Consider the following 13,346-nt stretch of genomic DNA (forward strand, 5'->3'; position numbering starts at 1 on the left):
ATTCTTGTGGAAGAAATTCCAGAATAATGTCTGCTGACCACATCAGTCAGCTAAAAAGCCTAGCCTCGACATGGCAGTTCTCTCCCTCCCTTAATATTTCTGAGTATAATAATCTATTTATTGTTCTCCTTCCTGCAAATGCCATAATAAATTCCATGGGTTTTGTGTTACCTTTTTTTTTTTTTTTAAATGTGGTTTCACATCCAAATGGAGTCACTTTGGTTTTATTATTCAGACCACACTAAAAGAGCCATCACTCTGTTTTGGTTAATATCTTCCTGTGGGTAGTATGACTCTTGATTTCTCCCTCATTAAAAGCAGGGGACAGCCCAGGAGAAGGAGGAGAGCGATGCTGACCTGGCTGCCACACAAAGCCCCGGGGTTCAGGAATGGCTGGCTCAAGCTCGGAGCGCATGGACCCACCAGCGACAGAGCAGCCTCCAGCAACAAAAAGTAATGCGCTTCCCACCTCTTTCGCCTGCAGATCGGCCAAGCATGCACCTTGAGAGAAATGTTTTAGAAGGACAAGTTCCTTCTGTGCTGAAGACAGAGGGCCCCTGTATCTTCATTTTGGACAGAAGCAGAACCTGGCTGTTTCCATTTACTTGTGACCACTGGGAAAACTGGTCATTTTAAAGTCGGTTCTCTAAGAAAAGCTTAGTTTTAAAATAGTGTAACTCAATTATAATCTGCCCTCTATTTCTAGCTTGCCCCAATTTGAGTCTATTATATATAATAAAAGCCCCAAGAAGGCCTCTGAGAATTGGTAAATATGCAAAAAGTTGCATTTTTTTAAAATGAAATTTGCTTTCAACTCTCAAGTAGATGCCATCACAAAACAGGATTGCAAATTACTGCCTATGAAGCAAATGAGCTTTGATTACTCAAAGAATGACATCTTTTGATTACTCAAAGAATGACATCTCATTAGTACCTTCACTTTATGGATACGGCATATTAAAATATTTCTCAAAGAGTAGAGACGTTTTCACCAATAGTGAAAAAATAAAACTGAGTCCAGTGGTGATCCAGTTTATCAAGCAAGTGGGAAATTGAAGAGAGCTGTTGCTCTCTGTATCTCTTTCAGCTTGAACAAGGGAGTATCGATTTTGAAAAGTGAAAGTGCATTTTGGACCACTTGGGGGCGCCATTGCCAAGCAAAATTTTCTTTTCTCTTTGTTTTTACCACCCCGCCGCCCCCCCCCCACAAGATTATTTAGACATTATTTTATCAAAGCCAAAGAAAGCTACAGAGGACTTGGAGGCACCTCTGAACAGTTACCTAAGCCACACCTTTTATGTAATGTGCTAACTTAAAAACATACTATTGTACCAAAGTTCTCTGAGGATTTTCTAGACATACAACTGTGTTTGGAGACAATAATCATAAAGTAACAAAGATGTTTTTATTTTTCCTTTTCCTTGAGCAGGAGTTGGAACAGGAATTGGCAGAGCAGAAAAGCCTCCTCCAGTCAGTAGCCAGCCTTGGAGAGGAAATTCTAACGCAACACTCAGCTGCAGAGACCTCTGGTGGTGTTGGGTATGTTTCTTTCATTCTTTGGGGATTTTTTTGTTAATTCACCAGTTTGTTTTATTTCTTAGATTCCACATTTAAGTGATATCATACAGTATTTGTCTTTCTCTGTCTCACTTATTTCACTAAGCATAATACCCTCCAAGTCTATCTGTATTGCTGCAAATAGAAGCATTTTTCATTCTTTTTTATGGCTGAGTAGTTTTCCGTGTGTGTGTGTGTGTGTACACACATCACATCTTCTTTAACTATTCATCTGTTGATGAACACTTAGGTTGCTTTATCTGAACATTAGGGTACATGTATATTTTTTAATTAGAATTTATTTTCTCCAAATATACAGCCAGGAGTGGAATTGCTGAGTCTATTTCAGTTCTGTTTTTAGCTTTTTGAGAAACCTCCATATTGTTTTCCATAGTGGCTACACTAATTTACATTCCCCCCAACAGTGTCCATGATTCTCTTTTCTCCGCATCCTCAGCAACATTTGCTACGTACCATGATTCTCTTTTCTCTGCATCCTCAGCAACATTTGCCACGTACGGTCTTTTCGGTGACAGCTCTTCCGACAGGTGTGAGGTGGCGCCTCACTGTGGCTTCGCTTTACATTTCTCTGATGACAGTCTGCTGTTCTCTTCTTATTGCTGTTGTCCTGATATTTGAAAAATGGTCCAGTGGTTAGGACTCCAGCTCTCACTTCCAAGGGCCTGGGTTCAATCCCTGTCAGGGAACTAAGATCTCACATACCCTGTGGACAAAACAATAATAAAAGTAAACATCTTCCTTAAAATTTTATTTTGAACATCTTTTGCAAAAATTTAATCGTTTCATTTTTACTTGTAAATCTTGTATTTTGAACGTTTAGTTGAGCAGCATAACTAGTAATTACAATGGCTGACTTCCTTTTCCTTTCTCTAGTATGCTTAGCATATCTGATCAGGGATGATGCTTATTTAATAGTACATTTTTGAAAGTCAAATAATAAATGCATTATAAAATTAGATTCATGATGTTTACGACTGAATGATTTTACCTAACTGCAAAACATTTTCCTTACAAGAGCTTCTCTATCTTCCTCTAATATCATTCTGAAAAATAAATGTATGTGTCTTGTAAGTATATTGACTTTTTTTTTTTTTTTTTTTAATTTGATGGCACCATGAGGCTTGTGGGATCTTAGTTTCCCAACCACGATTGAATTTGGAAAGCCTGAGTGAAAAGCCTGGAGTCCTTTTCACTGGTCCACCAGGGAACTTTTCTTGATGATCTGTTTCTATAATTTCTATATATAAAGTCATTGAGCTTTGAGTCCTGGTTTGGAGTGAGACTGAAAGTCTTACATGCACGAAAGTAAAGCGTTGAAAGAAAATTTAAAGAAAGGGGAGAATTTTCAAGTTGAAGAGTCTGGTTTAAAAGGTAGGAAGGAAAAGAAACTGAAGCAGAGTGCAAGTGTGCCTGTGTTGAGGCAGGTCTGGGTTTTATTCTGCTTCTGCATGTGTCACCCTGGAAAAGGAACTCAATCCCGAGACTTCATTTGCTCACCAGTAGAATGAGACTAATAATTGGCTGCCATCATCACAGAAAGGCTGTGAACACTGTGAAAGTCAATTGAAAAGATACATAGGAGAGCTATCTTTAAAATCTAAAACATTAAAAAAAGTTTCAGCAAAACCTCTGTGTTCGTGCAGTATTAAAGGTTGAAATTCAGTAGTAGCATCCTTTGACAACCATCGTGTCTCAAATAGCTTTAATCCTGTGGACTCCGGTGTTCTCAGTTCTGAGCATTTGTTTGGAGGAAATGCATATTATAAAGGTGATTTTGGAAATACTATTTATAATACCATATAAAAAGACAGAAATTCCTATTAGTAAAAAAAAAAAAAAAGCCTAAGAAAATATTTTTGCCTATATAATCTTAACAAAAATTACGTAGCAATATCATTAACAGTTTATGATATCAAGTAAAAAATGTGATATAAAATTGAGTATATAGTATATGTATGGGTAAGACCCAGACTAGATGTAGATGATCAAAAGTAACTTTAGTAAGGTCAGCTTTGGAGAGTTTTCTTTCCTTTTCTTTTTTTTTTTAATTTAATTAATGCTGACATAATGTTGCTGACATGTGACAAAAGTGTTGACTATATATTTCTATACATCTAGGAAATAGGAAGATATTCAAGGGGGGAAAAAGGAATAAAAAATATTGATAACAGCTAATAGATAATCAATTTAAAAGAATAGAGATGAATAAGATTATAACATCTATAATCAGGAACTCCATAAAAATAACCCTAATACTGTAAAAATTGTGGTAAAATATAATGCAATTTAAAAAATTCTTCCGTTATGGTCATGCTTAGAAATGCTGATAAGACCATAACATGTATCTGTATGGATCTAAAATGAGGAACTCTGTTTCTTCCATGGTGACTAAGTCGAGACTTGCTGCCACTTTGCCTTTTCTGTTTCTGCTTCTAAGATGTTTACTCACCCCTCATGGTTTTCTGAATATTTTTACCAAACTCTATTTTTACAAAGAACCCATCCACACGTTGCTTCCTCATCATACATAGAGTCATGAAAAGCAGCTGTAAGAACCTTCTGCAGCTTTCTTGCCATATTTTTTTTTTTTTTTCTTTCCTTGGCCTTTAGCTTTGGAAAGGGCCCAGATGAAAGACAAACAACTATAAATTGCTCTTTCAAATCTAAGACTATTTTAAAGAGAAATCTGCGGTTCAGTACTGGCTCTCTGTGTAAGATTTAGTCTAAAGACTGCTTATAAATTCTTTAATTTTTATGCAAATTCTTTAGAAAAATCTTTAAATCTAGTTGATTACAGTTCAGTCATGCCTTTCAAGCCTCGGGTAAATATACCAAGCAAACAAACAAACATAAATTGAATAATATCCAGAAGCTAAAAGAAAAAACATGTATATATTTTTAAAAGAACAGAATAACATTTGTGGAGAAAAGAGTATATATTCAGCCGTCAACTTATTAGCTGATTTTCTAAGACTATCAACTGTGAATTGGTTTATGTAAAAATCCCTTTGGGAGCGGCGTGACTTGCTTCATGGTTACAGATTCATTGAATAAAGAAGTATTTTGTGATGTGGGACTTCCCTGGTGGCTCAGTTGGTAAAGAATCTGCCTGCAATGCAGGAGACCCAGGTTTGTTTCCTGAGTCGGGAAGATCCCCTGGAGAAGAGAATGGCAACCCACTCCAGTACTCTTGCCTGGAGAATCCCATGGGCAGAGGAGCCTGGTGGGCTACAGTCCACGGGGTCGCAAGGGTCGGACAGGACTGAGCGAGTAAATCATCTCCACCACCACTTTGTGATGTACTGGAGAACTGAAGGGTACTTCTAAGAGTACTAAGGAAATTCAACTGGAAATTAATCAATATAAATATCAAAGGAAAGGAAGGATATTTTCTATGGGAAAAGAAAAGCTGTGTTCTAATTTAAAACTGATCTGCTTGTGGCATTTTATGTGTCAGTGGTTGAATATAAGACTATATAGATATTAAATATCCTCTGGTTTCATATACTAAATTGTTATATAAACATGAATGAATTTAAAGTGTTATGATAGTCCACCATCTCAAAAGAACACAATAAAGAAATGTAATTTCAGAAGAATTTTTGAAAGTGATTTTTATTTAATTATTTATTTTTGGCTGTGATGGGTCTCTGTTGCTGCTCGGGCTTTCCTCTAGATGCAGCGAGCAGGGGCTCCTCTCTAGTTTCTGTGTGTAGGCTTCTCACTGCGGTGGCTTCTCTTGTGGTTCCTGGGCTCTAGAACACTGGCACAATAGTTGTGGCTTATGGGCTTAGTTGGCCCATGGGCTATAGTTAGTTAGGGGCTTAGTTGGTCCATGGCTTAGTTAGTCCATGGCATGTGGGATCTTCCCAGACCAGGGATTGAACCCCCGTCTCCTGCATTGGCAGGCGGATTCTTTACCACCGAGCCACCAGGGAAGCCCTAATGTCAGAAGAATTTTAAAGCATTTTTTATTTTAAACGATTTTTAAAAAGCAGAAAATCCAGAGACTAATATAACCAACAAAATTAGAAGTATCAGTTTTATTTTTTAACTTAGTATTACTTTTTTAGATCAATGCATGTTGATACATATAGATCTAGTTTTTTCATTTTGACTGCTTAAGAGTATTTTATCTTGTGATAATAACAACTCACCTGTTTTCTTCTTGATGGGCCTTTACACTATTGCCATTTTTTTTTTTTTTTGCTTTTCCTGGCATTTTTTTATTTTAATTTTTGATCATTTCCTGCGACATGTTGGACCTTAGTTCCCCCCAGGGATGAAGCCTGCACCCCCTATAGTGGAAGCACAGAGTCTTAACCACTGGACTGCCAGGGAAGTCCTTACTAGTACTGCCAAACTTAGCTTTCTTACACGTCTTTAAGTGTGTAGGTGAGAAAGATTCTCTAAGATATATCCTAGAAGTAGAACTCTTGCCTCATAGCCTTATAGATCCTTTTTTAAGGCTTTCTTCAACAAACTTACTTGAAGAAACCATTGTATTCAATACTTAATCTGAAATGAGTTGGCTTTGGTGTAGTGTGTAATATTCTGCCAATAAGGTTTTTATTTTTTTTTCCTTCACCTGATCAAAAGTTTCCATTAAAATAACAATGACTCTCTAGCATAATATGGCTTTTGGATGACATGATTCTAGTTCGGACTTCAAAACCCCTATATACAAACTAGGACCTACTGAATCTAGAGTCTCCCAGGTTCTTATCGTTGCCATTACCATCAGCGTTAGGCCCCACTGATTTAGTGGCTGTTTTTTATCAGATAGGGTCAGAGGCATTATTCATCTCTTCTCTAAATTTAATTCTCATACTTCTGCATGGTAAGTACGACCTTCATTTTAAAGATGAGACAGTTGGGACTCTGAGAAATGAAGCAAATTGCTCAAAGTTACAGATCTAACATTCTGTAATGGAACCCTGATCTGTCTCACCTCCAAACCCATAGTCATCACAGAGGCCACACTGTTGCCTCTTTAAGGATGATACTGCTGTGCCTTCCTTCCCCCTTCTGTGCTCCTGCTCCATGTCCTGAAACCTGATCTGTAGTATTTTCTTTAGACTCAGGGTAAAAACTCTCAATAGACTAGGCAATATTGTTAGGGTTTTTTAATTTGTGGGCTCTTTGTCAAAGGCTACTGCTCTGATCATATGCTTTCTGATTTTAAAAGTTACAATTATTTTTATCTTTAATGCTGAGCTATTTTCAGTTTTTTTTTTTAATTTATTGTCCTCATGGTTCAATTTTAAGATCAGTAAGAATATACTTGTTTTACTATTAGTCTCAAGTTTTCCATTTTAATTTATATTTTTAAAGTGTAAGCCAATGTCTGAGATAATCTGGTTCCAATTGTAGAGGCCAGATCTAGTGCACGTAATAAATTACCTAGAACTTATTGCCTTTTTATGCACATTGTAAACTTAGATTATTTATTCTTCTAATAGCGAAAAACCTGATGTGTTATCCCAGGAGTTGGGGATGGAAGGGGAGAAATCACCTGCTGAAGACCAGATGAGAATGAAATGGGAAAGCCTACATCAAGAATTTAGCACCAAGCAGAAACTACTTCAGAATGTTCTGGAGCAGGAACAAGAGCAAGTGGTACTGAACATTTTGCTTTTCCATATTAACTAACAGAGAAGATTTGCAGCTTATGCTATGGGAATGAATGTAACTGCAGCAATCCATATTTCATTATCAATTCAAAAAGAAGACAAAACAAATGACTCATCCTACACTCTTAACAAGCCTGTTTCACATATCCCTTTATAATTATATATTTATATGTAGAAATTTATATGACTGCTAGATACTGTTCTCAGAGAAGATTAATATCTGATGACTCATTAGCAGAAACCATTAAATATCAATGCCCCGCCTCCACTTTTGTTTCCCACAGCTTTGAAAACTAAGGATATACACATCCAGGCCAAAAGAAATGTTATGAATCTGTCAGTAAATTACCATGTTATCTTATTTTCCATTGCTACTTCCAGTATTTACTCATTTCAGAAGATCTTAATGGGAAACATACTGGGACCTCGGTGGAGCTAAAGGAAGGGAATTCAGAGTCAGTTACAGTGGTCACCGACCCTCTATAGGCCGGTTCCCAAGATGGGCAGGGCCTTGTGTGATGCTGGACTTGATTCCACCAAGCAAGCCAAATCCAGTGGAATTAAGTATAGCAACACAAGGTTCCAGATAGATAACAGCTATTAGTTCACCCTAAGCAGAAGCCAGAGAACAGCAGAGAGTCCGAGGAATCCACCCCTTAAAGATCTAATAGGGCAAGGCTATGATGCTCACCACACCTGTGGTACAGTAGGGTGGTGAAGATAGAAGCCTTGTCCCAGATCCCGGGTCAGCTCTGCACTGGCCACTCCCCAGTGGTAGCATCACCAGAGTACATTCTAGGACCTTTACTGGCAATCTGGGGAGCTGCTGTTGTCACTGATCTGGCCAGGCTTAGCTGAGGAGCTGGGAGAGACTGAGCTGGGGAGAGAAAGGCTGTCAGTAGTTAACAGAGCACCAGGGGAGGGGAAGGCAGGAAGTGATGAAGCAGGAACTCGGACAGGTGCACCTTGCCCCAATGACCTGCAGGGGGCCAGTCTAGAGGTCAGAATGTGTCCCCCACATCTACTGGGAACCCTGTATAAATCCTACAGAGCCATTCATTTCTGTTTCCTTTTACAAAATTTTGGGCATTTCATACCTTCTCACTCCCTGTCCAGGAGTCTTCTTTGCTACCATCCACAAGAATGTCTTGCCTGGAGAATTCCATGTCCAGAGGAACCTGATGGGCTACAGTCCATGGGGTCACAAAGAGTCAGACATGACTGAGTGACTAACACCTTCACAGGAATGTCACCAGCTCTGGTCCTGGGGAGTAGAAAGCCCTCCCTTCCCAGAGGTCATTGTCCTAGAGACAGACTCCACCTGACACACAGGTCCCTGTACCTTTTGCCTGGACTTCCTACCTCTCTTTGAAAGAACGCTTCTTCACACCCCCGATCAAACATTGCTCAGACTCATGGCTTGAGTTCCCAGTTTCTGATACAGTTCTCCTGGGCTTTACAGCGCTATGCATGTTGTAGGATTTCCCCTTTCCTTTGTTTATGAGGAACACCTACAGTCCTGCATCAGGGCCTGCAGCCTTTTCTGATTTTTCTAAGTCAAGTAAAAGTGTTAGTCACTCAGTCGTGTCCAACTCTTTGTGACCCCATGGACTGCAGCCCACCAGGCTCCTCTGCACATGGGATTTTCCAGGCAAGAACACTGAAGTAGATTGTCATGGCCTCCTCTAGGGGTCTTATGGACCTTGGAGTTGAACCCATGTCTCCTGCATTGGCAGACAGGTTTTTTACCATTAGCACCAACTGGGAAGCCCAGAATAAAAACCGGGGACCCTGTGGCTGCGTGGGCTGGGAAATGAGACTGGGCATCCCTCATGGCAGGCAAGAATTCTATCACTGAACCACCCATACACCCAAATCTTGGGAAGATTAGAAGATTCCTCAGGGTCTCATGACTAAGAAGAGGCAGATCTGGGATGGGGACATAGGTGTGTTTAACTCCAAACTTCCTCCTTTTTCACATTACCTTGCTGGCAGTTTGTACACTGGATGGTATAGTACTATTCTCAATTGTGAAAGTAGGCACTTGTATTTATTTACTTTTTCTGGCCTCATGTAGACTAGGTTGAAAGGCATCTCTCTCTCAGAGCAGTGTTTCTTTGTTCACCTTCACTGTATTTAGCATCTCTGTGCAGAACAGCCCACCTGGCTTCAGGATGAGATATGACTTCCTGCTCCTAGGTACTGTAACACAACTAAGAAACTGTGTTCTACATTTCTGAAAAATGAAGCAGCCAGGGGGGCTCCACAAGCAGGAATTAAAAAGGAAACAAAATTTATTAAAAAGTGGGAAGCAGCTGTAGGGGTGATGTGGAATTTAAGACAGTGGATTACAGAGAGGTGTTGGGTGGTGGGCATTCCAGCCACAGTGGGGAATGAAGCTGGTGTGTTTAGAGGATAATGAGTAATCAAGCTGAAAAGTAAGATGAGGATGCTGCTGCTGCTGCTGCTAAGTTGTTTCAGTCGTGTCCGACTCTGTGCGACCCCATAGACGGCAGCCCACCAGGCTCCTCTGTCCATGGGATTCTCCAGGCAAGAACACTGGAGTGGGTTGCCATTTCCTCCTCCAATGCATGAAAGTGAAAAGTCAAAAGTGAAGTCGCTCAGTCGTGTCCGACTCTTAGCGACCCCATGGACTGCAGCCTACCATGATCCTCCGTCCATGGGATTTTCCAGGCAAGAGTACTGGAGCGGGGTGCCATTGCCTTCTCCAATATGAGGATGAGATGATCTAAAAAACTATAGGGCACTGAGTTTGATTGGAAACATCATTTAAGAGTTTGAGTGCTAGGTCATAGCATGGTCCTTACCGGGGAGACATTATGCTCTTTCGCTTCAGTTATGTCCAACTCTTTGTGATTCCATGGACTGTAGCCCACCATGCTCCTCTGTCCATGGGATTATCCTGGCAAGAGTACTGGAATGGGTAGTCATTCCCTTCTCCAGGGCATCTTCCCAACCCAGGGATCATCTGAGCCACCAGGGAAGCCACCTAGAGTTTAGGGGGGAAGTAAAGGAATCATGAGAGCTAAGGGATCAATCTAGTTACAGTACTTCGGGTGGATTCTTTCATCATGCATGCGTGCGTGCGTGCGTGCTGAGTCGCTTCAGTTGTGTCTGACTGTTTGCGACCCTATGGACTATAGCACACCAGGCTTCTCTTTCCGAGGAATTCTCCAGGCAATAATACTGGAGTGGGTTGCCATGCCCCTCTCCAGGGGATCTTCCTGGCACAGGGATTGAACCCAGCCTCTTACGTCTACCTGTACTGTCAAATGGGGTTTTTTTACCACTAGTGCCACCTGGAAAGCCCCTTGTTATCATAAGTAGTGTTAAAACTAGGGCTTCCCAGGTGGCTCAGTGCTAAAGAACCCACCGGCCAATGCAAGAGACCCAGGTTCGATCCCTGGGTCGAGAAGATCCCCTGGAGAAGAGAATGGCAACCCACTCCAGTATTCATGCCTGGAGAATCCGACAGACAGAGGAGTCTGGCAGGCTGTACTCCATCAGGTTGCAAAAGAGTCAGACACAACTGATCGACTAAAACAAGAAGTGTTAAAACCAAGATAAGTTGAGAGGAAGGCTATAATGAGAATTCAGGTAGTTTCCCCACTGTTTTCTTTCCTTTTTTGGTCCATCACGGGAAACATTGCCACTGCTGAATCTGGTTGCCATGTTGAGTGGACATAGTGTGTTGTAGAGGTCGTCTTTCTAGCAGAGGTTTCCATAAACACAGTTGTTCCAGCATCTGTTTCAGTGTGCATGTCTAAATGAGAACACCTGGACAGAGTACGTCTGGTCCTAAAGAAGCTCTCCTGTGTGCCTCCAGCTCTACAGCAGGCCCAATCGGCTCCTGTCTGGCGTGCCACTGTACAAAGGGGACGGACAGGCCCAGGATAAATCTGCGGTGACGTCTTTGCTGGATGGATTGAACCAGGTCTTCGAGGAGGTTTCATCCCAGGTGGGGCTGTGTGCTTGGTGTGTGGATCTGGGACCCCTTGAGGTTCCCCATCCCCTGAGCTGAGCTGTTGAGACTGGAAAGGCAGAGCCCCTGGACCCCTGCATCTCATCCTGGTATCTTTCTTTGACTCCTCAAAATGCTCTAATGACTTCTTTGTCCTTCCCTTTTGTTTCTCAGGGTGGAGGGACAAAGAAGCAGAACGTTGATTTGGAACAGAAGTTGTATGATGGGGTCTCGGCCACCTCTACCTGGCTGGATGATGTAGAGGAACGGTTATTTGTTGCCACAGCCCTTTTACCAGAAGAGACGGAAACTTGCATCTTCAACCAAGAGGTAAGCGTGGCAGCTTGTGTCTGAGGGTACGTTACAAAGCACTTAAATGCTGACATTGGGTAATTAATGTTATGTATAAAGAAGGTGAAGCATAAAACAGTTCTACTAAGGTACAAATGTGTATTTCCAAGCAGCGTAGAGCAGAAAAGAATTGCCTAAGTAGAACAAGCTCTGAAAGATACTTAGTTTTTGTATTTTTGTTTTTTGATTTACGATTAAATTTTTTTACAATGTTGTATTGGTTTTTGCCCTACAACAATGCAAATCAATCATAATTATACATACATCCCCTCCCTCATAGGCTTTGAATTTTTATGCTTTTTTTTGTGTATGTAGGAGGCAGAAAACACTGAAGAGTCTGTAGAAGCCTTGTTCTATATTGCAAATCTTCTATGATATAGAAATATATGAATTATATATATAAATATATTTGAAAAACAGACTAAAAATAATAATTATGAATTTCTAAATAGCACTTTAGAAAACTCATGTTTTCACCAAATATTAATATTATATTTTATTATTAGTGAATGATATAAAGTTTCTGAGAAAACTCTCTCCAGCAGTAACTTGCCTAATGTTTATAGAAGTGTATGAAAGTGGTCCCAGCTTGCCTTGGATATAATTATCACTGAATAGTAAGAGAAATGTAATGGGCTTTCTTTGAAGAAATGACTCATATATAAATTCATAGATCTAAACATTGACATGTACTTTCTTATCAATCCCAGACTCTTGCCAAAGATATTAAGGAAATGTCTGAAGAAATGGATAAGAACAAGAACTTGTTTTCCCAAGCCTTTCCGGAGAATGGTGATAACCGAGATGTTATTGAAGACACTTTGGGTTGTCTCTTGGGCAGGTTATCTTTGCTAGATTCAGTAGTAAATCAACGATGTCATCAGATGAAGGAAAGACTTCAGCAGATACTAAATTTCCAGGTAAGGCATTATCAAGAGGTGTTTCACCATCTTCCAGCTACATTCAACAATAAACAGGATCTTACTGAGATATGATCTAGACCTACTTTTTTTCAAAGGTACAAAATGCATGACCATTACAGAAAAACAATTCAAGGAATTCAAGATTGAATTCAAGGAACAGAAAACAAAATGTTTTATGCTTTTCATTGAGGAAACTAGCCAATCAGACTGAGGACTGAATAGAACTTTAAATTCAACCAGTAAAAACCATATTCCTGGCACATTATAATGCTAATTTCCAGTTGATGTTCAGTTCTTTTCAGTTCAGTCACTCAGTCGTGTCTGACTCTTGGCGACCCCATGGACTGCAGCACGCCAGGCTTCCCTGTCCATCACCAACTCCCAGAGCTTATTCAAACTCATGTCTGTCGAGTTGGTGATGCCATCCAACCATCTCATAAGACCAAAGAAGTGCTGTAACACAGAATCAACCCTAGATACATAATACCGATGGGGGCCACTGAAAGTGGCTGTGCCCTGATTACTTCTATCTGTGTTAAAAATGCATTCTGTTACTTCCCAGTCTTCGCTCAATAGACTTACTGTCTTTTAGCCCCAGACTGGAGTTTCACCTCCGAGTAATTGTGTGCTTAAGCAACTTTTCTTAGGACTACGAACTTCAACAAATGCAAAAGCCACTGATAAACTTTAGGGTTGATTTTCATTTCTAATAAAAAGCATCTTTGAGGAATAATTAAGGCTTAATTGAACTTTATTTTTAGCAAACATAGAAGATTTATAAAATAGATTTATGCAATACATGTATTTAGAGCCAAGCATTTGATGTTAAATTTTGATTTTCAGGAAAAAAGTACTATAAAATGTCAAGTAAATCTACC

At 40.1% G+C, this 13,346-nt stretch overlaps 1 protein-coding gene across 16 annotated transcripts in view; it reads left to right on the forward strand.

Moving 5' to 3' along the window:
* Positions 1-13,346, forward strand: part of SYNE1 (spectrin repeat containing nuclear envelope protein 1) — a 494,933-nt gene that overhangs the window by 339,725 nt on the left and 141,862 nt on the right. For 13 of the 16 annotated variants that reach the window (XM_044924087.2, XM_044924084.2, XM_044924085.2 and 10 more), the window contains 6 exons: positions 319-453; positions 1,431-1,540; positions 7,042-7,198; positions 11,060-11,191; positions 11,369-11,524; positions 12,256-12,465. In XM_044924087.2, coding sequence (XP_044780022.2) covers positions 319-453; positions 1,431-1,540; positions 7,042-7,198; positions 11,060-11,191; positions 11,369-11,524; positions 12,256-12,465 — 900 coding nt within the window. The remainder of the gene's footprint in view (positions 1-318; positions 454-1,430; positions 1,541-7,041; positions 7,199-11,059; positions 11,192-11,368; positions 11,525-12,255; positions 12,466-13,346) is intronic. The other 3 variants (XM_044924074.2, XM_044924076.2, XM_044924079.2) reach the window with 1 other exon arrangement.

This window comes from Bubalus bubalis, chromosome 10, assembly GCF_019923935.1.
Source record: "Bubalus bubalis isolate 160015118507 breed Murrah chromosome 10, NDDB_SH_1, whole genome shotgun sequence".
Taxonomy (NCBI): domain Eukaryota; kingdom Metazoa; phylum Chordata; class Mammalia; order Artiodactyla; family Bovidae; genus Bubalus; species Bubalus bubalis.